The sequence below is a fragment of the Dromiciops gliroides genome, chromosome 3 (genome assembly GCF_019393635.1).
Source record: "Dromiciops gliroides isolate mDroGli1 chromosome 3, mDroGli1.pri, whole genome shotgun sequence".
NCBI lineage: Eukaryota > Metazoa > Chordata > Mammalia > Microbiotheria > Microbiotheriidae > Dromiciops > Dromiciops gliroides.
Genome location: NC_057863.1, coordinates 218,853,605 through 218,879,452, shown reverse-complemented (window position 1 = coordinate 218,879,452; position 25,848 = coordinate 218,853,605). Strand labels below are relative to the sequence as shown.

General features: G+C 38.9%; 1 protein-coding gene across 1 annotated transcript in view; it reads right to left on the bottom strand.

The window, feature by feature from the left end:
- Positions 1–25,848, bottom strand: part of ACE2 (angiotensin converting enzyme 2) — a 74,004-nt gene that overhangs the window by 27,861 nt on the left and 20,295 nt on the right. The window contains exons 3-10 of the mRNA XM_043994672.1: positions 20,513–20,671; positions 15,362–15,455; positions 14,088–14,231; positions 8,805–8,917; positions 7,816–7,921; positions 3,195–3,292; positions 1,684–1,853; positions 395–621 (exon numbers count right to left, since the gene is read on the bottom strand). Of these exons, the coding sequence (XP_043850607.1) occupies positions 395–621; positions 1,684–1,853; positions 3,195–3,292; positions 7,816–7,921; positions 8,805–8,917; positions 14,088–14,231; positions 15,362–15,455; positions 20,513–20,671 (1,111 nt within the window). The remainder of the gene's footprint in view (positions 1–394; positions 622–1,683; positions 1,854–3,194; positions 3,293–7,815; positions 7,922–8,804; positions 8,918–14,087; positions 14,232–15,361; positions 15,456–20,512; positions 20,672–25,848) is intronic.

Below are 25,848 nucleotides of genomic sequence, written 5' to 3'. Positions count from 1 at the left end.
GACCATGGGCAAATCATACTCTCTCTCAAGGTCTAAGTCTCTTCATCTATAAAATGAGGGCTTGGATGAGATGATCTCCAAGGTTGCCTTCCAGGTATAATATTCTTTGACTAGATAATCTCTGAGGTTTCTTGCAGCCATTACATGCTGGGATTCTATCATTTCTTTTGTTATATGGAGACAGGAATGACAATAGCAAGAAAGGAAAGGAAGACATTTTAAAAGCAATGAGCATCTTTCCAAGAAAACTGTCTTTACTCCCATTTTACAACCTCTTTTTTTTTTTAACCCTAGTAGGTCAATGGTTATAGATGTTTTCTATGGCTGTCTTGGATACAAGGCACCTCCCCATTATTGGGGAAAAACAAAAACAAAAACCAATGTGAAAATTTACCAGGATCCTCCTGAAAGGTGGAGGGGAGGAGACCAAGGGCTTGTAAATGTGAAGGGGTAGCTGCTGAGAGGGACATGATCTCTCCAACTGCTTCATGGAACCCTTCATTGGCCCCATTTCTCAGCAGAAAGGGCTGGGAAGCATATGCCATGTCATACTGGATGTGACCCATTTCATGATGGGCAGTCAGAAAATCATCCATCGTCACTTTTGTGCACATCTTAATCCTGTATTTTAATGAAGAATAAAACAAATGATAGTTAGTCACACAATGCCCACACCATCTGGTCCAGAGAGCACACTACTCAGTCATATACTCCAGCAACTTCAAAAACAGTAACTATATACACCAAAATATTTATAGTAGCACTTTTTGTGGTAGCAAAGAAATAGAAACAAAGCAGGTACCTATTTATTGGGGATGGGCTCAATAAATTGGTACATTAATGTAATGGAATATTACTATGTCATAAGATGTCATGAATATGAATACAAAAAAGGGAAGATTTTAAATGGAATAATACAAAGTTAATTAAGCAGAGTCAGGAGAACAATTCAAATGGCTACAACAATGAAAATGGAAAAAAGAAAGAAAGAAAGAAAGAAAGAAAGAAAGAAAGAAAGAAAGAAAGAAGGAAGGAAGGAAGGAAGGAAGGAAGGAAGGAAGGAAGGAAGGAAGGAAGGAAGGAAGGAAGGAAGGAGGGAAGAAAGATAGAAACAAAGAAAGAAACGGGACCCTATCAAATCATAATGACTAGGCTTAGAATCAAAGAAGAGATTGAAAAAACCTTCCCTTCACTGGAAAAATGCTGGACTATGGTGTGGACTACTGAATATATTGTCATACTTAGCTAATGTTTTTGTTCGTTCTGTAGGACTATTTTTTTCCTCTTTTTTCTCTTTCTTTTTTTATTATCTGTTACAAGGGATGGCTCTCTGGTTAGGAGTGTGGAGGATAGGTTTGTAAATGAAGGTGATTTGAAAACAAATGATATAAATAAAAATTAAAATGAGTTACACTTTTTTTTTAATCACAATGCAGTTGCTTGAAGCTTGGGTTTCATGTATGACTATTTTTAAAAAGCCTGACATCAGCCTTTCAAGGTTAGCAAGCCCATAGAAATGCTTGCAAGCCCACCAAACTTTGATCCCATACACATTTACTTACTCTGCCTCCAAACAATGCTACATCTCTCCACCATTCTCTCGACCACTGGGCTGATGGAACTAGGTTCATTCTCCCAACTAAACTGGATTAAACTGAGAAACGTGAACATCAGATACAATACCTGAAATCCCCTTTTCCCAGATCCCAGGCTGTAGGGTGGCAAACCACTTTTCTGCCATCATTAGGCTCTGTGAGCATTGAGTTTGTCCAGAAACCCTCCGTCATGTTAAAGAGGCCAACAGATACAAAAAATTTCTCAGCTTCTTCAAATATCCTTTTTGCATTCCAATTCTGAAAGGTTTAGGAACACTGTTAGTATGTAGAGAGATATTAAACAAGGTTCATAAAGTCAACTGTGGTTTAAAATGGCAATATGGTGGTATTTGGGGCACCAGATCCCATGGCTTGATGAGAAGCTGGACACAACCCAGGTGGCATGTGGGATAACCTCAACTCTGTAACTTTGGGGATGGAATGGAATGGGAGTAAAGGGGGAACCACGGTTGAGCTCTGCCAACCTTTGTAACTCTGCCTATGGATCTGACATCACAATAATGGACTTTGCCTGCTGTAGAGTGATCATCCAACTCTAAGATCCAATTGGATTGATCTGAAGAAACATTCAAGAGTAACTTTTAATCACAAAGAAAAGTTACATCCTCATGGGTTGGTTGTTGTTTTTTCCCCCATTTGCTCTCTCTCTGGGTAAAGATTCTGCTAAGTAAATAACAGCAAAGAGGCACCGTGGAACAGTTGATAGAGAGCTGACCTTAGAGCCACAAAGATCAAGCCCTGCCTCTGATACATATTGGTCGTATGACTTTGGTCAAGTCATTAACCTCTCAGTGCTCTTGGCAACCCTCTGAGACTATATACAAGATGCAGAAGTGCTGACCTCAATTAATAGAGGGAGCTTTCTTTTATCTGGGATTTCCCAATAGAAATGAAATCACAAATCTAGTCACTATTCTTGAATAATGATAGGACCAAAACATGATGACATCTCAAAGGACCTCTGGTCTGACTCTCCTCTTGGATGAACCTACCTCTCCTTGGTTATTGTTGCTTGCTATATAGTGGACCTAAGATGAATGATTGTGTGGATACCTAATGAACACTCACTACGGAAAGGGAGCTATTCACTCTGAGGACAAGTTTCCTGGCTTTAAGTTCATATAAATTAAATATGAATAAGTATCTAAAGCTGTCCAAGTAGTATTCTTGTATTATGAGACAATGATTAACCTCTGGTAATACTGATGTCAAATAATCAATCAAAGCTATCTACTTCTTCGGAAAATATGGGGAAATCTGAAATTGAAGTCACGAAGCAAGGATCAATACTATACCTATTTTTCAAGGACCTCAAGGCCAATGATTCTGAGAACCAAAATATCAATACTATCTCATCCTGAGGGCCAATGATTCTGAGAGCTGAAATATCAATACTTTCTAATTTTCCAAAGGAAAAATGCCACATTGGGGAAAACCTTAAATTGTACTAGAAATCTCTATACATTTTTACAGCTTTGCATATTAATGACTAGAATAAGACAGGCAGGAGAGCATAAAAAATAAGATGAAACTAAAACTCAAATGTAACCCCCCCCCCCAAAAATGTGTTCAAGCTACCTGGTCCTTCATGGTCTGTGTCACATCAATGTTTGGTTTTTCTGAATAGGGCACTGTCAGCGAATAGAGATTTGTCCAAAATCTGCCCCACATGTCACCTGTAATAAAGAAAAGCCCAACAAAGCACATAAGAAAGGCAAGTGAAAAATAATCAGTTTCTAAGTAATGCTTGAAGTGAGAAGGTTTGTGACATTGCAGGCCTCGTTATGACTTTGAAAAAGTCTGTTTTCCTCACTTGCCTACTCACCCCCAAAAGTCCCACCTTTATTACCCCTCGCTCTTCCTTTCTTTATGTTTTCTTCTACCATCCATAAAACCATCAAAGCAAGTAAAATAAAATTTAAAGCATCAAAACTATATGGAAATACTGAAATGAATCTGCTTAGAGGCTTCCAGTAACTATTAGGCCCATCTCAGCCCAATGAAGTCCATGTTGTAGAGAAGAGTGGTTTCTACTCAGAACTTCTACTCTTTATTTTCCACCATCCCTTGTCCAAACAATACTCATTATTTTATTTTTATTTATTTATTTATTTTTTTGCGGGACAGTAAGGATTAAGTGACTTGCCCAGGGTCACACAGCTAGTAAGTGTCAAGTGTCTGGGGCTGAATTTGAACTCAGGTCCTCCTGAATCCAGGGCCGGTGCTTTATCCACTGTGCCACCTAGCTGCCCCCCAAACAATACTCATTAAATGAAGTCCTTTTGAGGAGGGCTGTTTCTTTTCTTTTCTTTTTAACTTTCTATGCAGTGTTTTGCACATAGTAGTGAGGAAATTCTTTTGAACTTTTTTCCTACCTGAAAGGCTGTCTCTGACTTTCCTCTCAGTCTACCTTACCTAGCACCAAATAAAGATCACTTTAATTCTGATTGGATTGTGTTTAAGAGTATAATTCTTTACTGAAGAATACCTAAGAACCACCACAACCCCCACCCACCCACCCAACTCCATGTCAGTAGGCAGTAGTATATAGCCCAGTGATGTGCTGTATGTCTGTTGTTCAAGGACCAGTTCAGCTAAATCCTAAAAAGCTCATGACAAGTTTGACTTCAAGATAATGATTTTTTAAAGCAAAACAAATTTGAATGACCACTTCCCTTGTCACAGAGGGGATGTAATCAGCATCAGTGGAGGGAGATTGATGTACTGAAAAACTATTGATTGATAATTATTAATAATAATATATAATAAGGGGAAGCTAGGTGGCACAGTGGATAAAGCATCAACCCTGGATTCAGGAGGACCTGAGTTCAAATCTTGCCTCAGACACTTGAAACTTACTAGCTGTGTGACCCTGGGCAAGTCACTTAACCCTCATGGACCTGAGTTCAAATCTTGCCTCAGACACTTGAAACTTACTAGCTGTGTGACCCTGGGCAAGTCACTTAACCCTCATGCGCCCCCAAACAAAATAATAATAATAATAATAAATAGATAGATAGATAAATAAAAAATTAATGGATAAATAAATTAATTAATAGATAGATAGATAATAGAGCCCAAGTTTTCATCCAAGCTTGGAGAGAATACTTATAGGATATTGCTTGCTTTTATGAGGGATAGAGTGGGCAAGAGAGTTCTGGAGAGAAGAGGCATTCTTCATTACTTCTTTGAGAGATATACATGGCTTCAGATAGACTTTCTTTACTAGGAAAAGAAAGAGACCTTTGCAGGCATGTAGGGAGAGATAGTGCCTCAATCTGTCACTGATTTCTAGCATGCCTCCCTAGTAAAATCAGGGTCTCTCTCTTAATTAAGCTATCTCATTCCCAGAGGGGAAGTTCATTCACTATGTATATTTTCCATTTTTCTATTATAGTCTAATCTGTGTAACTCCAATTTCTGTTTGCTAGTTTCTTGGATAAATGGATTTATTCACTGTTCACTATTTTAACCGAAGCCTTCCTGGTTTTGAAGTCAACTGTCTACATCCTGCAAACCTCCCTGAGTAGTGGTGGAGGAAGCCAGATTAAAAAGTAATTGGGGTGAGGGTGGGGGGGTCAGCTAGGTGACACAGTGGATAAAGCACTGGCCCTGGATTCAAGAGGAACTGATTTCAAATTTGGCCTCAGACACTTGATATTTGCTAGCTGTGTGACCCTGGGCAAGTCACTGAACCCTCATTGCCCTGCCCCCCCCAAAAAAAAGTAATTGGAAAATGTATAACCAAAAAAAAAAACCAAACAAACAATATGACATAGTTAATGTTATTTTGTAGTTTTCTAAGTCAATATGTGGCCCGCAGGAATCCCTTCCTGAATTTAAAACCACTTCACTACATTTTGCTTAGAGAGTAGTGTGGTTATTATCATCATTTTAAATATAAAGAGATGCTTATAAGGTAAACTGGTTTGTCCATAGTTACAATGTTAGTGTCAGAGCCAAAATTTGAACTCATGTCTCCCGACTCTATGTCCAAAGCTATCTCCACCTCCACTATTCCATGCTCCATTACTCTTTCTGAGATTGCAAACTTCAAGAGGGAAGGGCCAATTCCCTCCCTGCCGAGCACAGGATTACTGAACAAGGAAATTCTCTTGCAGCTCCGAGGTCTGTCGACCTCTGCAAATTCTATCTCCCCACTTCTCCCATGCCTGAAGCCAGTGACAGGAAGGAGGTCAACAGCATCATATGCAGTGAGCTCTGGGACAGAGACTTATCTCCCCTTTGAGCTGATGTAGAACAGTAATGGTCTGTGGGTATTCATGCCTTAGGAACTGCTGGTGAACCACACTTCCTACTCAGGGCAGGGCTAATAACTAGCAGAGAACACTGACAGCCTTAGACATTTTGAATAATTCCCACCCAGGTGCTTAAAATGAGAAAACAGGCAGAACATGTAGTTTCTGGACAAATAAGGAGCATTCTCTTGTCAAAAGCAATAGGATTCTGGTAACCCCACCTGGTAATGAGGACCCTCATGAGACTAACATAAACAGGGGACTATTATGGGTAATATTATAATTGTTCTGAGCAGGGGGATACTGGGAACAAGTTTAATTAAAGAGTTCTCAATGTGGTTGTAACTGCAGCAGACAAGTAGAACTTTTGAAGATTCTAATCTATTCTTTGCATGCAAGAACAGAGAGCTCCTATGGTTATTTGGAGGGTGGGAGGTATGGTGTGGGGATTAGAGGGTTCATCTCTCATTGCAGCTGTATTGAAAGCTAGACAGCACAATCTTTCTGGGAATCTCACTTCAGACACCAACAGAGTTCAATAAGGGGCAGCCAGGTGGCACAGTGGTTAAAGTGCCAGACCTAAGTCAGTTGGACTCATCTTCCTGAATTCAAATCTGGCTTCAAACACTCACTAGCTCTGCGACCCTGGGAAAGTCACTTAATCCTGTTTGCCTCAGTTTCCTCATCTGTAAAATGAGCTGGAAAAGGAAATGGCAAACTACTCCAGTATCTTTGCCAAGAAAATCCCAAATGGGCTCATGCAGAGTCGGACACAACTGAAAAACGACTTAACAAGAATTCAGTAAGCTATCAGAAGAGGGCAGCAGAGAACAATACCTGAAGCCCGAATTGTAAATTAATGGCAGGGAGCCTCCCGCCATTGTTTCAAGCAGATGAATCTTCCCACCTGGGACTTCCATTAAAGAACACAGAGACATCTAGAATCTTTGGAGCACGGCTTCCTAGTTAAGGCTTTTGGGTTTTGTAGCTCTTATGCATTCAATAAAACTTTGTCCTCCAATATAATTAACACTTTCTTTTGCAATGAGTGAACTAAGTGCTTGGTGGTTTTTTGTTTTTTTTTTTTAAGTGAGGCAATTGGGGTTAAGTTACTTGCCCAGGGTCACACAGCTAGTAAGTGTTAAGTGTCTGAGGCCGGATTTGAACTCAGGTACTCCTGACTCCAGGGCCGGTGCTCTATCCACTGTGCCACCTAGCTGCCCCTTGGTGATTTTTTAAGGTGTTTTTTTTTTTTAAGGAGGGGATGGGTGCCAAAAGAAGCAAGAACAATCTCTAGGTTGGCTACCCCCAATGAATATTAGAGTCTTTCTCATTTTGGTATCTCTATTTCCTTGCACAATGCCTGGCATACCATAGGGGCTTAATAAATGCTTGCAAATTGGTTGACTGATGAGAGACTTTGACCCAAGGGTTCCCTCCTCTGAGAAAGGGGCATTTTGTAGCAGATGAATGAATTGTGGCTTTTTTCTGATACTAAATCCTTTTTTGGTCATGGAATTCATCAAAGGTTTTTAATCTGGGCCCTCAGATCTGTAAAACTAGCAACTTTGTGATGTGCCTGAGGCAAGCTTCACAAAACTCAACTTGGGGACAAACCTGCAGAAAGAGTCCTCAAATCAACATTTAAAGGCAAATTAAATGGAGAGAGGAGTTTAATTTGGGAGAAAAGGGGTTAGATGAGACACTGGGAAGTGGGGACGTTGCTCTGGGGGAATGGCTTTCTATTTTAATTAATCATGCCTACTAACTAGATGCTAGTTCAATTATGTCTAGATGCTAGAGGCTTGGGAAATGCAATAAGCCCCTCTAAATTTTAACTCCCTCATTAAGGCTCTGTTTGTCCCTGTGCCCAAAGGCAATGAACACCACATGACCGATTTAAATAAATAGTAGAAAGATGGCAGACTGCTTTTTATTACCAAGCAAATGAGCAGGAAGACCTCCGGTTTCACTGATTAGAGGGCCATAGGTGGCCATCATCCTTCTCCTCACATACGCATGTAGATGTTCATACAGTGGTTTTATCTGAAAAAGAAATCAACAAAATATGAAACCCAGCTAAGGATAAAGTGGTATACAGTGGCTCATCCTCTCCTCCCGTGTCCCCGACTCCAGAGCTTTGTCGTACACTACGTATGTATAAGGAAATTTTTTTCCTCCCACTCTGAAAAATGTGGAGAAACCAGAGATATTTCTTCTATTCCATTTTTTATGGCAATTCATTCTTCCCCAGGCTTAGATTTATGGCTTTATACCCAGAACTCTTCTGAAGAAATACATCATTCTTAGGATGTTGTCTGATTTTATTTTTGATGATCCAACCTGAGCTAGGTAAACTTTAAGCAAGTCAGCAAATGCTTCTGGGGCTCCAATGCGAGCTGCTAGAAGGGGGAAGTTTGGAGGCAAGGTCCAGGAGTCAGTGTAAGGAAAGGAAGCTGTTGCAAATTGTCCATAGGAACTTCCCTGAAGCCTTCTTCAGGCCAAAAAAATAAATAAATAAACGAAGAAGAAAAAGTATAAGGGTTGGAGTTGGGAAGGAAATAAACATTAGAAGAAAAGACCAAAGGACTGTTCCAGTCACTTTCCTATTCCCATTTTTTCAGTCATTGTTTGAAAGCAGAAGAGAAATAGGGAACAGTGAGCAATGGTTGGCATGTCTACACCTTCTCCTCACCTGCAGTAGTTGACAAACTGAGAGGATTAGACTAGATAACCTCAGACCCTCCTAGTGATAAAATGTGATGAGCTTATGAATTGAGGACACCCAGAAAGAACTGGGAAGGATGGAAAGGAAAAAGAATTCCATTGGACATTATTTCTCTGTTCTAATTATTCATTCATCATGTGCATGTGGTCCCTATTTGCAGGTCAGCTGTGAATTAAATGACATCCCTGAACTGTTTGCTACCTGGAGAAAGGTATTTTCCACATCTTCAATAAGTTGAGAACTACTGTAGGCAGATTCACTGGATCCTTCAATTTCATAATCTGCTCTCCAATAATCCCCATAATCTTCATAGCCTTTGAAAACAAAACCAAATATGAATTCAACAAAAACTGAATACAAACCATGTACAAATCGAAAGACAGAGGAATATGGTATTAGAAGACTGATCTTGGAGTAAATTGGACTTCGGTTTAAGTGTTGCTTCGGACACATACTAGTGTATATGACCATGGGCGAATCATATTCACTCAGTGTTCTGGGCAACTTTCTATGACTATAAATTACAGATGAGCTGCGAATTTGTATCACTGGGAGTTTCCACAATGAGAATTCCCTCCAATGATGAAGTTATAAGTCATAAAAAATGTGCCAGCTACTGCACAAGGCACTAGGGCTACAAATAGGAAATGACATAGTCCCTGGTTTTCGGGTATATACAGTTAAATGGAAGGTAATAAGATATTCATTTAATAAGTATGGTCAAGACAGAATGTATTAAGCACAAAGGAGGGTGTAGGCAAAATGCTTTATGATAAGGGAAGATATTTAGCTAGGGAAGCAGAGACATGAGGGAGGTAGTAACCTAATGGAGTAGAAGGAAAAGATTTCAGGGTTAAGGCAAAGACCTTGAGTGAGTACAATAGTAGGAGAGGGGAGGATGAAATCAGAGACCACTTAGAAGTAGTTTGTCATGTAGAATACACGTAAGGGAGTAATAAGAAGGTTGGAACCAGAATGTGGAAGGACTAAAATGCTGGGCTAACTAGTTTGTATTTTATCATATTGGAAATAAAAGAAGCTAAAGGTTTTTAGCAGGGCAATGATATGCTCAGACACATTCATTAGGAAGATCATTTTGGCAAACTGTGAAATATTAATTCTAAAAAGAAAAGACTAGAGGCAGAGAGATCAGTTAAAGGATATTATAACAACTCAGATAAGAGATAATGAGGCCTCAAATTAGGGTGGTTACAGCATTTGTAGAGGAGAAGGGACAGATCCAAGAAATGTCAGAGGGAGATTCCACAAGACTTGGCAAGAGGTTAGATATAGTGAGAAAGGAAGAGAGAAGAGTTAAAAACAGGCAAATTTTGAGCCTGAATATAGAAAAGTTGATGATGATGATGATGACATTTTTTTGCGTGGGGGGCAACGAGGGTTAAATGACTTGCCCAGGGTCACACAGCTAGTAAGTGTCAAATGTTTGAGACCGGATTTGAACTCAGGTCCTCCTGAATTCAGGACCAATGCTTTATCCACTACACCACCTAGGTGCCCCCTGTGATGATGACCTTTATATAGAATTTTAAGCTTGCAAAAAAAAAAAAAGACTTTACAATATTATCTCATTATAGCCTCAAAACAACCATGGGAGGTTGTTGTTATTATCATCCCTATTTTCTATATGAGGAAACTGAGACAAACGGATTAAATAAATAGCCCAGGATCATATGGTTAATTAACTCTGGTCTTCTTGATTTTATGTCCAGCATTCTATCCGCTGATTTACCTCACTGCCTTTAGAAGCTAATGATAACAGGAATAGTGATGTTTGAGGGACAGCTAGGATCTGGGGAAGATGATGAGTTCATTTTTAAGTTGTGTCAGGTTTATCAGTGAGATATGTGGGTAGAGATGTCCAGTAACCATGGGAAAAGTGGGACTGAAACTGAAGGCTAGAGATTAAAGCTCAATATATAGATCTGTGAATAATTAGCATAGAAATGAAAAAATGAAGCCTTGGGAGTAAAAGAATATAAGAGAAGATGAAGATCAAAGACAGAGCTAAGGGAGACTTCTGCACTTTGGAGCAGAAAGAAGGCTGATAAAACAGGGAAGGCTGAAAAGAGAAGAGACAGAAATGCCAAAGAAGGGAGGAGTATTTTTTTTAATCAATGTAAATGTATAAGATTTGTGCACAATTAAAAGAATTGTTGTTTGGTTGTTTTTTGAGTCATGTCCAACTTTTTGTGATCCTTTTTGGGATTTTCTTGGCAAAGATACTGGAGTGGTTTGCAATTTCCTTCTCCAGATCACTTTACATATGAAGAAATTGAGGTAAACAGGATTAAATGACTTGCCCAGGGTCACACTGCTAGAAAGTATCTGAGGCTGGATTTGAACTCAGGTCCTCCTGCTTCCATGGCTAGCACTCTATATACCTCAATAGCTTGTTGTCCCAATTAAGAGAATACAAAAGTTTAAAAACAACCCCATACAAAGCACCTTTTCTGAATTTTCTACCAGTCTTAACCACATCTGCCACATTAACCATGTTGCCAATGTCGGAGAGATGAACCACAGAGGGCAACAGTATACACAGTGTACACCTCTAACCTGGGAGAGGCTTGGAGTCCTGATGTTCATCAGCTACGTTAGGGATCATGCTCCCTCAGAAAAGTCTAGACTGGTTTGTAGCAAGAAAGCTATTATTTAGTCATTGTTTGAAAGCATTTGAAAGCATTATAGCATTTGTGGGCCTTGGCTTCAATTTTTATTTAGAGAGGTAAAGACGAAGGGAAGGTAGATACAAGGATGGCAGAACATACGAAGAGAGTTCTTACAGGAAAATGATGGCTAATTAATTTCCCCATCTCTACCATAGGCAAAAAGAGGTCTAGAGTTCTAAGACTGGAATCAGCAAGACCTGAGTTTAACCTAAGACACTTGCTATCTGTCACCTTGGATAAGTCACTTAACCTCTGTCTGCCTCAGTTTCCTCCACTGTAAAATGATGATAATAGCACCTACTTCCCAATGCTATTGTAAGGCTAAAACAGGATAATATTTGCAAATCTTTTTAGCATAGTGTCTAGCACATATTAGGAACTTAATAAATGCTTGTTTGTTTGTGTCTTTCTTTCTCTTTCCTTCCTTCCCTCCTTTCTCCTTCCTTCCTTCTTTCCTTTTTTCCTTCCTTCCTTCCTTCCATCCTGCCTCCAGAAGTAGACCTTCAGGTCTTTCAAAGGTAAACTACATGACTATTTGTGGGAGTTGTTATAGAAGGGATTTCTGTTTACGTATAGGTTAGACTTAAATGTCCAGAGGACCTGGGTTTGGATCCCAGATTTTCTATTTGCTACTTGTGTAACTGTGAATGAGTCCTTTTCACCTTTCTTGGGTCACAGTTATGGGCATATCTCATTTTATTGCACTTCATATTACTGTGCTTTGCTTTGTTGCAATTGTGTGGATATTGCATCTATTTATTTATTTGCAAATTGAAGATTTGTGGCAACCTTGCATCAAGTCTATGGGCACCATTTTTTCAACAGCACGTGCTCAAATCACTGTCTCTGTGTCACATTTTGGCCATTTTCACAATACTTCAAACTTTTTCATTATCATTATATCTGTCATAGTGATCTCTGATCAGTAATCTTTGATGTTACTATTGTAATTGTTTGTTTTGGGGAGCCATGAACCACCCCCATATAATATGGCAAACTTAACTGATAGATGCTGTCTGTGGTCCATCTTTCTCCCTCTCCTTGGACTTTCCTGTTCCTTGAGACACAGCAATGTTAAAGAACATTACATAAACTTGGTTGATAAAGCAGGAGCAGGGTTTGAGAAAATTGACTCCAGTTTTAGAAGAAGTTCTACTTTAGTGGGTAAAATGCTATCAAACAGTATCACATGTTCTAGCGAAATATATTATGAAAGGAAGAGACAATTGATGCAATAAACTTCATTGTTGTCCTATTTTAAGAAATTGCCACAGCCACCTCAACCTTCCACAACCATCACCCTGATCAGTCAGCTGCCATCAACATTGAGGCAAGAACTTCCACCAGCAAAAAGATTACCACTTGCTGAAAGCTCAGATGGTGGTTAGCATTTTTAGCAATATAGCATTTTTTAATTAAGATATGTACACTGGGTTTTTTTTTAAAGACATAATACTATTACACTCCTAATAGACTACAGTATCATGTAAATATAACTTTTATATGCACTGAGAAACCAAAAAATTCATGTGACTCACTTTATTGCAATATTAGCTTTATTGCAGTAGTCTGGAAATGAAGCTGCAATATCTCTGAGGTATGCCCTATAAGTATCTGTAAAATGAAGGGGTTGTATTAGATAACCTCTAAGATACTTTACAATTTTTATAAACCTATGAATTATGGGATCCCTTCCAACTCTGGGACTCTGTATTCTTTGATCTAGCTGTAGTCTTTGCTCTGATAATAGCTAGCTGGTGGTGAGACCTTAAGCAAATCAGTCAGCTACTCAACAAGAATTTATTAAGCACATACAATATGCCAGGCACTGCGAAAAGTTTCGAGAATACAGACACAAACAAAAAAGAAAGATGGTACTTTACATTCTAATGGGAGTACATAAAAGGAAGTTGAAAAGGGGCTAGGAGATAAGTGTCCAGGTATGAGGACAGGATAGAATCCAGAGTGCAACCTGGTGAGAAATGAAGACATGGCTGGCTTGGGTGTCCCCTTACTTACTTTTTTCAGGGCTGTTTCCTCACCTATAAAATAAGGAGATTAGACTACACCATTGTGTCAAAGTCAAATAGAAAAGGATCCCTAAAGGCTGCAGATTGACTTTGAAAACCACGGATTAACATTATCTATGTTACATTTCATTTATATTTCTTTTGTTAAACATTTCCCAATTGCATTTTAATCTGAGCCAGGGCCAATCATGGAGGTCTGCCAGCCACTGGCCATGAGTTTGATCTCTCTGGAGTAGACTAAGGGGTTTTCCAACTCAAAGAATCTGAACTTCTCTGAGATCCAAATCTATTCCCAATATCTTCTAAGAGTTCTCTTAGGGGCAGCTAGGTGGTGCAGTGGATAGAGCACCAGCCCTGGAGTCAGGAGTACCTGAGTTCAAATCCGGCCTCAGAAACTTAACACTTACTAGCTGTGTGACCCTAGACAAGTCACTTAACCCCGATTGCCTCACTAAAAATTAAAAAAAAAAAAAGAGTTCTCTTGATCTCCAAAGCTACTTAATCAGGTAAGGTCAGGTAAGATGAAAAAAAAATTAACTTCACTTCAGAACTCTTGAAAGGCTGAGAACCCCAAAGATTCAAGAAAGCAAATTTTCTATTATGATGGTCTTTGCCCTATTTAAGATCTTCTTCCCCAAATGTCCTCAGACAGCAGAAAACCCTGAATTCAGTGACCGTCTCGATCCCTGGCTAGGCGTTGGAAATGTCACTGACTTTCATTTATGAGAAACATGGATCCTCTAGAAGATATAGCATAAACTTACCATTTCCTTTTGCAAGTTCGTTTTTGAGTTCCACGTATTCTTCATATAATGGCCTCATTTTTTTGCCAACTTTAGATCTCCAGCCTTCCCAGGCCCATAGCCTTTCATAATAATCTTTGCTCTCTTCCATGATTTTGTCCAAACCTATGACCACAAAACATATGAAAGTGGATATGTATGCATTTCTCAACTTGGTCTAAATGTTAATAACATATTTTAACCATTTAATAGTATTCCTAGGGGCAGCTAGGTGGCACAGTGGATAGAGCACCGGCCCTGGAGTCAGGAGTACCTGAGTTCAAATCCGGCCTCAGACACTTAACACTTACTAGCTGTGTGACCCTAGACAAGTCACTTAACCCTGATTGCCTCACTAAAAAAAAAAAATAGTATTCTTAGGAGTTATTACAGAAGAAATAATATAGAAATGTCAATTATTAAAAAATAAATGAGGGGCAGCTAGGTGGCACAGTGGATAAAGCACTGGCCTTGGATTCAGGAGGAACTGAGTTCAAATTTGACCTCAGACACTTGACACTAGCTGTGTGACTCTGGGCAAGTCACTTAACCCAACAGCCTCACCAAAAGAAAAAAAAGTAAATGAAAATGAATGGGCAAAGAATTTTTACAGAGGCTAACCAAAATGTTTTGAGACTTTAGATATTTAAATTGTCTTAAACATAATCACTAAACAAGTTTAGTTATTTGTACTGATGTTCAATGCTAATTTAATAGAACTTTTAAAGAAACAAATTCTTTTTCTACTAACTGGGTGATTAGACATGGAAAAATCATAAGGTATGTTACTAATCAATCAATTAATATTTATTAAGTACCACTATGTGCCAGAGATTTATGCTGGGCTTTGGAGATGGAAAGACAAAAATTAAATAATCTCTACTCTCAAGAAGCTTGTCTTCTATTAAGGGAAATAACACATTCACATATAAGTATATGCAAAATGAATACAGGGTAATTGGAGGGCATTAACAGTTATGAAGTTGGGGAATTAAGCTTGAAGGGGAACTTGGGGTTCTAAAATGTGGAGATGAGGAGGAAAAGCATTGCAGGTATGGGGGCAATAGCCTGTGAGAAGGCACAGTGGGGAGGCAGGAAGCTGGTTTATCTGGATTGCAGGAAGGGGAGGAAGATGGTGACGGGTTAAATGTGTATCAATCCATAAGACATGCACAAATTTCAAAACCTAAAACCCATTATCACTTGGAAAACCTAGAAAGGAATGGGACATCCCTAGCTTGGAACATAGAGAGTACCTGGCTCAAGCAACAAACACTCCAGAGGATCCTTTGGGTTACAGACCGTTGCAGTGCTGTAGAGAGCACTCATGTTATTCATGATTGTGTTCAGCTATAATCAAAAGATTACATTGTTAGAAAAACCATGACAGAAAATAAATCCAGGATAATTGAGGCTAATGTTCTGGCCCCTGTCCAACAATTGAATGACTACTACATATATTTTATACAGCTAGGGGGAACGGTGTATAGAACTCAAGGACTGGAGTTAGGGACACCTGAATTCAAATCCAGTCTCTGACACTTACTAACTGTGTGGTCCTGGGAAAGTCACTTAACCTCTGTGTGACACAGCTTTCTCATCTGTGAAATGAGGGATAATAATAGCACCTACTTCACAGTGGGGTTGGAAGGATCAAATGTTATAACATCCATAAAGTTCTTTGTACATCTTCAAAGAGTCATATGTGAATGTTAGCTATTATTACTATTATTGTTGTTATTATTTTGATAATAAGGCAGCTTAGTGTAGTAGATAGAACACCATACCTAGAGTAGGTATAGCCTAGTTCAAATCTTGCTTCAATTACTATTTTTTTTTTTTGCAGGGCAATGAGGGTTAAGTGACTTGCCCAGGGTAACACAGCTAGTAAATGTGAAGTGTCTGAGGCCAGATTTGAGCTCAGGTCCTTCTGAATCCAGGACTGGTGCTTTATCCACTGTGCCACTTAGCTGCCCCTCAATTATTTTTCAGTTGTGTGACTCTGATCAAGTCACTTAACCACTTGGAGTCTTAGTTTCCTGGTTTTTAAAATAAAGATAAAGGGGCAGCTAGGTGGTGCAATGGATAAATCACTGGCCCTGGATTCAGGAGGACCTGAGTTTAAATCCAGCCTCAGACACTTGACACCTACTAGCTTTGTGAACCTGGGCAAGTCACTTAACCCACATTGCCTACAAAAACAAAAAAACAAAAACAAATAAAACAACTACTTTACAGGGTTGCTGTGAGGGTCGAATGAGACAATACTGTAATGTCTACAACACTATATTTGCCTCAGTCTACCTCAACTCATTATTATTTGAGCCCATATCAAAGGGAAGGACCATACTGGTCCAGATATAAGTAGCAGGTTTCTGCCCCCCAAATATGCATATTTGTATAATAACTGAGGTAGTTAGAATTAATGTTATTGTATAGTGAGTGCTTTTGTGTATATATATAGATAGATAAATAATATACATTATTATATATTATATATTTAATATATTTATTTTCTCAAAAGGTTTCATTTTAGATATTTGGTCTATATTCCGATCATACAACTAATTTCGGAAAGAAAAATAAGAAAATGTTTCCTGGAGGTGAGGGCTTGAGGTAGAAAGAAAAACTAGAAATGGTTTATTTTCCCTCTCTCTGTCTTTCTTCCAGATTGCCTACCTCATCTGCACTAATTCTTCCTGAGAAGATTTAGTACAAATAATAGGGAACTTTAATTTCTTTCTAAAAAACAATAGAAATATCACTCCTGCTTCTCCAGCTCCACTGCTGGAGGTAATCTAAGATTTGTCTAGACATAATAGTTCTTTGGGGATGCATTCCTCTAAAACCCGCAAGGCTGAAAATGCTACTGTTCTATGGTAGGAAAACACTACAGTCAGCATTGTGTAATAGTAAGATAGTAAGAGAATAAGGAGGGGGCAGCTAGGTGGCACAGTGGATAGAGCACCGGCCCTGGAGTCAGGAGTACCTGAGTTCAAATCCGGCCTCAGACACTTAACACACTTACTAGCTGTGTAACCCTGGGCAAGTCACTTAACCCCCATTGCCCCTCGAAAAACAAACAAAACAAAAAAACAAAATACCAAAAAAGATTGGGGTAAAAATTTGGTATCTTTGAACAAAATGGTAGATAAAAAAATCTCTGTATAGACAAAGGCTAAAGCTAGTTGACACTTTAGGTCCTGGAAGAAACCAAAACAATTACAGGAAAGATCATAGATGAATATCAGGTAAATGATCTGATAGGCATATTGATTTTTTTTTAAATCTTGCTCTTCACTACTGTTAAGTATCCAGGAGTTTTCTTGCATCCTAGAGAATCATACTGTGCACAGCAGAGGTGGAATCGATAAATTCTCTGGATGATGTTCACAGGACTGCCGTGGGTCCCAGAGGAATGGGAAACCCTGTTTTAAACGGTCATATTCAATGTGTTCACTACTTGCAATGCATAATTTGGAATTATGAAATGCAAATGAGAACTACAGAGATCCCAGGCAGGAAGCTAGGCATTGGACTGAGAGAAAAGAAAGACTGTTGGATATGATCTTGAATAAGTCAGTCCATCTTGATAAGCCTTATTTTCCTCATCTATAAAATTAGTGTGATTAGGTAATCCCTAATGTAGTGTATGCTGAGATAATACCTTTCTTGCTCTAAAAAATTTGCTAAAATCATTTTTGATCCAAATCTTTTGATTCTAAATCAATAATCCCTGAAATTTACTAACTAAAGATGCTACCATAACAAAAAAGTACAAGGTAAAAAGACCTTGATCCTAAGGTATTTCTAGAACTAAGGTTCTTTTTTTTTCCCCTTTTGAATTTAAATTTTTTCCCCAATTGCATGTGAAAACAATTTTTTTGGTGGGGTAATGAGGGTTAAGTGCCCAGGGTCACATGGCTAGTAAGTGTCAAGTGTCTGAGGACGGATTTGAACTCAGGTCCTCCTGAATCCAGGGCTGGTGCTTTATCCACTGAGCCACCTAGCTGCCCTCAAAAACAAATTTTAATCTTCATTCTTTACAATATTGAGTTCCAAAATTTCTTCCATCCTCCCTCCTGTAGCCCCTTATTGAGAAGATAAGCAATTTGATATAGGTTATCCATGTGCAGTCATGCAAAACATATTTCCATATTATTCAATTTGTGAAAGAAAACAGACCAAAGAAATCTAGAAAATTAAAAAAAAAAAAACCAGTATGCTTTTATCTGTATTCAGATTCCATCAGTTCATTCTTTAGAGGTAGATAGCAATTTTCATCATAGGTCCTTCAGAACTGCTTTGGATTTTTGTATTGCTGGAAATAGCTAAGTCATTCACATTATCATTGTAAACATTGCTTTTACTTTGTACAATGTTCTCCTCGTTCTGCTCACTTCACTTTGCATTAGTTCATGTAAGCCTTTCTAAGATTTTCTGAAAGCTTCCCATAGAGCTGGGATTCTTGACTTGCCCAGGGTCATTCAGCTACTAAGTGTCAAGTGTCTGAGGTCGAATTTGAACTCAGGTCCTCCTGAATCCAGGGCTGGTGCTTTATCCACTGTGCCACCTAGCTGCCCCGGTGAGTATGTTTTTATGTAGCCAGCTAGATGGTAGTTAGATAGAAGGATAGACAGATAATATATATTTAATATTTTATAATAGTTATTATATTTAACTCTATACAATATATAAACATACATTTTATATCTATTAAATGCAAATATCTAGATATCATTATCTACCCATCATCTATCTCTCTCTGCATGAATCTCAATCTCTATAGATGATTATCACTCACTAACTATGGAAATTGAGATAGATACAGTGATAGGGATGATAGAGATATAGATATCTATCTAAAGAGTTAAAGAAAATAGATATTTATTTAATGATAGGTAACAGTATTTCCATATAATTGGTTTCCTTTGAAATTCATATATTTTATTTTATGCATTTAAAAAAAGATTGGTTTGGGAGCAGCTAGGTGGCTCAGTGGATAAAGCACTGGCCTTGGATTCAGGAGGAACTGAGTTCAAATCCGACCTCAGACACTTGACACGTACCAGTTGTGTGACCTTGGGCAAGTCACTTAACCCTCATTGCCCCACAAAAATTTAAAAAAAAAAAAGATTGGTTTGAATTCATAGTCTTCACCAGACCTTCAAAGTGCTCTATGACACAAAGAACCATTAAGAACCCTTGTGCTGAGAATAAAGAAGACATGTAGTCTGATCATTTCAAAAGAGAGGCAAAACTTTATGGCAAAGAAGGCTAATTAGGGATGCAGTTCCTTTATAGGTCTGTCTGGAGGGCTGGAATCATTCGATACTCTCAAATAACAACAACAATAATAACATATTTGCAAAGCAATTTACATCATTTAAAACACTTTCACATTTTTTTATCTTCTCTGGACATCACAATAACCCAGCTGAGGTTGGCAGAACAAGTATCATGATCCTCATTTAAAAGATGAGAAAATCAGGGGGCAGCTAGGTGGCGCAGTGGATAAAGCACTGATCTTAGATACAGGAGGACCTGAGTTCAAATCCAGCCTCAGACACTTGACACTTACTAGTTGTGTGATCTTGAGCAAGTCACTTAACCCTCATTGCCCCACCAAAAAAAATTACACACATAAAAGATGAGAAAATTGAGGTTAGCTGAGTTGCCTGAGGTCACAGAACAGGGACTAGAACACCTCCCCACCCCCAACTCCTAGCCCAGTGTTCTTTCTGCAGCAGCAGGGCAAGGGGGTTTTCTGTACTAAGCTCATCTTGGGGTATTCTGGACCTTGGAAAGCAAACTAATGAACAAAGCACCCTTGAAAATCAGTAAGATTATATTTGTAGATCAAAAAAAAAAAGTTTTAAAAAGCTGGTTAAGACCATCCCTAGCTTTATATAACCTGCTAACTCCCTTTATTTCCCTCCAAATATTTTAGCTCTAGGACAGCTAGGTGGTGACATGGATAGAGTGCTGGGCCTTGAGTCAGGAAGACTTGAGTTCAAATCTAGCCTTGGACACTTACTAGCTGTGTGACCCTGGGCAAGTCACTTAACTCTGTTTGCCTCAGCTTCCTCATCTGTAAAATGAGCTAGAGAAGGGAATGGCAAACAGCATCAGTATCTTTGCCAAAAAAAACCCATGTAAGGTAATGAAGAATCAGACATGACAGAAAACAACTGAACAACAACATTTTTGCTCTAGTAAACAGCCCATTAGCTTTTTTTTTTTTTTAGTGAGACAATTGGGGTTAAGTGACTTGCCCAGGGTCACATAGCTGGTGAGTGTTAAGTGTCTGAAGCCAGATTTGAACTCAGGTACTCCTGACTCCAGGGCCAGTGCTCTATCCACTGCGCCACCTAGCTGCCCCAGCCCATTAGCTTTTGCCAACTTACCCGTGCATTCTTCTGAGCTGATAACACTGCAGCTCCTTCCTCCTGGAGAGACTTAAGTTGAAGTTTGATTTGGGGATTTGAAATTTCATCTAGTCGATATTGTCTGGAAAGTTTGGATTGGTTATTATAAAATGCAGACCACACAGCTCCTGCTTCATTCTGTAACAAAAAAGAGGATGCCAGAATCACTGAACCGCTTCAATCAATGTGACTCAGGGACGTAGTGCTGCAAGTATCTGGAAGAGAATATTCCTGGAGGAGAATCTCATTTTTCTCCCAAATTGCTTAAGTCTCTCCTTTGTTCAAGATCAGGCCTCAAAGCTGGGGTTTGGCTCTGAACTCTTTGAGAGAAAATGTCCTCATCTTCACCCTTAGTCACTATCCATCCTGCTGCTGCTCCTGCTGCTTTACCCTCCAAACCAGACCATCAGAGACTATACTGAGGAGTTGCTAAGTCACTTAGCTCAGAGCCCCCTGGGACTGTGTGTCCTCATCTTTAGCCCTTCTACCTCTCAGAGAATTATAATAAAATAAAAATCGTTATTGCCTCTGCAAGAGTGAGTCAGTGGACTTGCCCTAATGTTCCATCACCATTCCTAAGACTTTCTAAACTACAATAACCTTCCCTGGCTACCTCTCTCCTATAGAGTAGCCTCCCATCTATTTAAACAAATTCTTTGATGGCTGGCACTGTCTGGCTATTGTACTTGCATTCCCATTGTTTTCTATGATGAATCATATATGGTAAAAATGTGTGAATGAATGAAAAATGCTCTTTCATTCATTCATTTTTCTTTTCATTCTTAAATAGCTTAATTCTCTTGTTTCTTCAGGGTTAGAGTTCAAAGATCAGGGTCAGCAGGTCACATCTGGTTAGTTTACATGTTGGGCCTAAAGACCATACTTTCCTATCAGTCCAGTATTGAGGAGTAAAAGTACCTTCCCTTAGCTACCTTCGACTGCAGAGTCTTAAGAGTTCTTGTCCTTGATAGCTTGACATCATTAAGATGGAAGTTTATCAGTTAAAAGAATAATTGTGTTGGGGGCAGCTAGGTGACACAGTGGATAAAGCACCGGCCATGGATTCAGGAGTACCTGAGTTAAAATCCAGCCTCAGACACTTGACACTTACTAGCTGTGTGACCCTGGGCAAGTCACTTAACCCCCATTGCCCCGCGCAAAACAAAAAAAAGAATAATTGTGAACTATTAACAACCATATGAAAGAATTCTCCAAATCACTAATAATAATTTAAAAATACAAATCGAAACAATCCTGAGGTTTCATTCCACTTTCATCAAATTAGGAATGATGATAAAAATGGGAAGAGTTAATGTTAGAGGAGGTAGGGAAAACACAGGTATGCTCAGGCATTATTGGTGGAGCAGTGAATTAGTGCTTGGAATTGGGCAAATAGAATGTTGAAAATGTCCATATTCTTCGACCCAGAAATCCCAGAATGTTAGCATAAATGCTAAGAAGGCCACTGACAAAAAAAGAAAGGATTCATGTGCTTCCAAAATATTTATGGCTGCATTTTTTTTATGATAGTAAAGGATTAGAACAAAATAGATGTCCATCGATTGGGAAGTGGTTAAACAAATGGTAAGAAATTATGAACATGATGAGTACAGGGAAGCATGGGAAGATTTCCATGAATGATGCAAAGTAAGCAAGGGCAAGAAAACAGGATTATACAAAAATCACATCAATATATATGGAAAGGGAAACCATGACAAAATACTCAAATAGGAATGTTGCAAAATTATGAAGAACAACCTTGACTCCAAAAAAGAGATCACTACGAGAAATCTTCCCGGACCTTTTCGGGGGTGGGAAGTCCATGGTTTAGAATGCCAAACGTAATGTTAGATTTTTAGAAATATATTCATGATTTGATTTTGCTGGTTTGCTCCTTTCTCTTTCTCTTTTCCTTTAAAAAACAATTCTCTGCTGTAAGAGATGACTGAATGGGAAAGGCAAAAGAATTCAAAGGAAAAATCTAAGCCATGTTAAAAATGAAAGATAGGGGGCAACTAGGTGGCGGAGTGAGTGGATAGAGCACCAGCCCTAGAGTCAGGAGTACCTGAGTTCAAATCCAGCCTCAGACACTTAACACTTACTGGCTGTGAGACCCTGGGCAAGTCACTTAACCCCAATTGCCTCACCAAAACAACAACAACAACAAAACCCCAAACAAACAATATTGAAAAAAAAAGTTAAAGATAGCAATAAAAACCCCATTTTTTAAAAAAAATGGTGTTTATGGACACTATTTAAGGGGGAAAGCTTTGGTAAAATGACCAAGTCCTAATACCATTGCCTGAGTAAGATCTCTTCCACAGAAGGAGAGAGTTTACTGCATTATAGAGTCACTTTTAAAAGGCTTTAGGAAGCCTAGGAGCTCTCTAACATAGTAGATTCTCTCCTCCTGTGAAAAGGATCTCACTTAGGCACAGAATAGATTTTAGGGGGAATTCAGTGAGGGAAACCATAAAGGTTCTTTATGAAAAAAATAAAGAGAAAATATATGCAAGGTCATCCAATATGTTTGCCATTTTGGTAAGATTTTTGTAAATCTACCCATGCACTTCCTGGTTTCTCCTTGGAATACTATCAAGCAGGTAGACTTTCTTAATCGTGTAGATTACTCCAAAGCTTAGCAGGTCCAAAACTTGCTCTCATTTCCTATCTTCCTGAGTCAAAAAACCCATTCCCATCAGCTATGGCAACTAAGACTTGCTGTGCCTTAAATCAATTCAGTTCAATTTATCAAAAATTGGATGGATACCCATTTAGGAGCAAAGCTCCTGACCAAGACTGCTAATGGATACAGAAGAAGTACTAGATATAGTACTTGCCATTGAGAAGTTTATGTTGGAGCTGGAAGAAACATTAGATGCCAGGGGCAGCTAGGTAGCATAGTAGATAAAGCACCTGCCCTGGATTCAGGAGGACCTAAGTTCAAATCCAGCCTCAGACACTTGCCACTTACTAGCTGTATGATCCTGGGCAAGTCACTTAACTCTCATTGTTCCAGAAAAGAAAGAAAGAAAGAAGGAAAGAAAGAAAGAAAGAAAGAAAGAAAGAAAGAAAGAAAGAAAGAAAGAAAGAAAGAAAGAAAGAAAGAAAGAAAGAAAGAAAGAAAGAAAGAAAGAAAGAAAGAAGGAAAGAAAGGAAGAAAGAAAGAAAGAAAGAAAGAAAGAAAGAAAGAAAGAAAGAAAGAAAGAAAGAAAGAAAGGAAGGAAGGAAGGAAGGAAGAAAGGTTAGATGTCTTCTAGTCCAACCTTTCATTTTACACATGAGGAAACTGAGGTATAGAAAGGTATATAAGAAAGACAAGACATATACTAAGAAGACTTAAATAACAGTGTATGACTATATCTTGACTAGTTATCCACATAAGTGGTTCATAGCCAACTGATGTTAAAGGAATTCAGAAGGGCATAAGACAAATACAGGATACCATGGTTGGGATAATCTTCATGAAGGTAGTAGCAGGACTTGATCCAAGTCTGGAACAATGGTTAGGATTTGGATAGAAAAAGGTGGGGATGGTAAAGCATTCCAGGTATAGGAAATAATATGAGAAAAGGCAAGGAGATGGGAACTAGCAGAACTATTTTAAAGGATAAGGAAGACCTGGATGAAACAGAATATTGATATTGGGGTGGGAGGAGAAGGAATTAAGATTGCAAGAGTAGACTGAAAAAAGGTTATTGAAGCTTCACCCCTGAAGAGTTTGAACTTTAGTTTCAATAGTGGTTTTTAGCAGAGCTGTAACATGATAAAGACAATGCTTTAGAATGATGGTCTCCAAAGTTGTTGTTGTTTGTCCTTCATTCTTGAAGAGGACCATGACATCAGGGTGATGTTAATTTTAAAAACCTTTGGCCCTTATAAAACTACTCCCTAAGGAGCTGCAATCACCTCTAGTCTTTATTTTCAGAATAGGTGGATTTATATAAGGCTCTTTGCTTCCATTACTTTTAGCCTCAGACCTCTGCACTTTAGAAATAAGTCAGAATTGTAGCTCTCTCTTTTTGTTTTTTGACCTGATGGTTTTTTCATCTCTCCCTTGCTATTCTTTATTTAAAATGTATTAAATTCCCCCAACCTGTTGCTACTCATCCAAAACAAAGTGAAGCCTCACACAGTTCTGCACAATTCAGGAGAAAGCAGATTTATTTTCTTTTTAAATAATCTCTCCCAACCCACAATGCTTGTGTATGAGATGATTATGGATTTGAGTCAGATTAAACTCTGAGAATGGGGTCTGGAAGGTACCCAGCCCTGCCCCAGTATAGTTAGTTTAGAAGTTTATTGCTTGTCAAATTCTCACTGTCTCCTTTAAGTTTTATTGCTAATTAACAGTATTTTTACTTCTGCTCAGTCTCCCCACTTGTCAGCTACATATTAGTTTTGTCTGCAATCCATCATGTGTCAGAACCTCAGTCCCTGTTGAGTGGGTCAGGGAGTTTGCTCACCAATTCAATACTCGGGACTCGAGAAGAAAGGACAGGGCTTGGCACAGGATGCAGCAATTAAGTTGAGACCAGATGTTAAGTGACATGTCTCTTTTTCTCAGAGCAGAATCCCCTTGACCCTAGGGTCCCAACAATGTGTTATTCTTTTATTCTTTATTCTATTTCTTTGACTTCCCAACATAGCCGAAGATAAATTTTAACCCTGTCATCCGTCTAGAATTAACATGACTACAGAACAATGCTGAAGCACCTGAGTGACTCTTCCTGTTATTCAGGTTGAATATCTTTAGAGACAGGGGTCGGAAGAGGGGAGTCAGTGGGAACTGTGAGATCTGAAACATCTGTCACTCCTCTGTTTCCTCTTCCTTTGGTTTGACCTTGTTCCCCCTCCCCTTTTCCCCCTTGTTCCTGGAACACGTATGCATGTCTCCATACATTGATCACGAGCTAAACGCACCCTGGGTGAGACAGGATTGGATGTTAGATTGTGAGTTCGCCCTAGTGTGCGTGGGGACTTCCCCTATAAAAGGTCAAGGCATGTATTAGCTAGCGCGGCTCAGGTATTGAGCTTGCCCATTCCTATGGGAATGTAATAAATCTGTCTCTGCTTGACTTGGTGGTCTCCTCGAGTTATTTGGGTAAACTGAGGCAGTTTGCTCCATACACTTGTCCACACAGCCCCTAACCACTAACATATTAAAGACAGAAGCTTTTTGTCATTCCTTTTGTTTAACAGACTGATTAAGAAAGGTAAAGCTGGGGGCAGCTAGGTGGCACAGTGGATAAAGCACCCATCCTGGATTAAGGAGGACCTGAGTTCAAATCCAACCTCAGACAGACACTTGACAT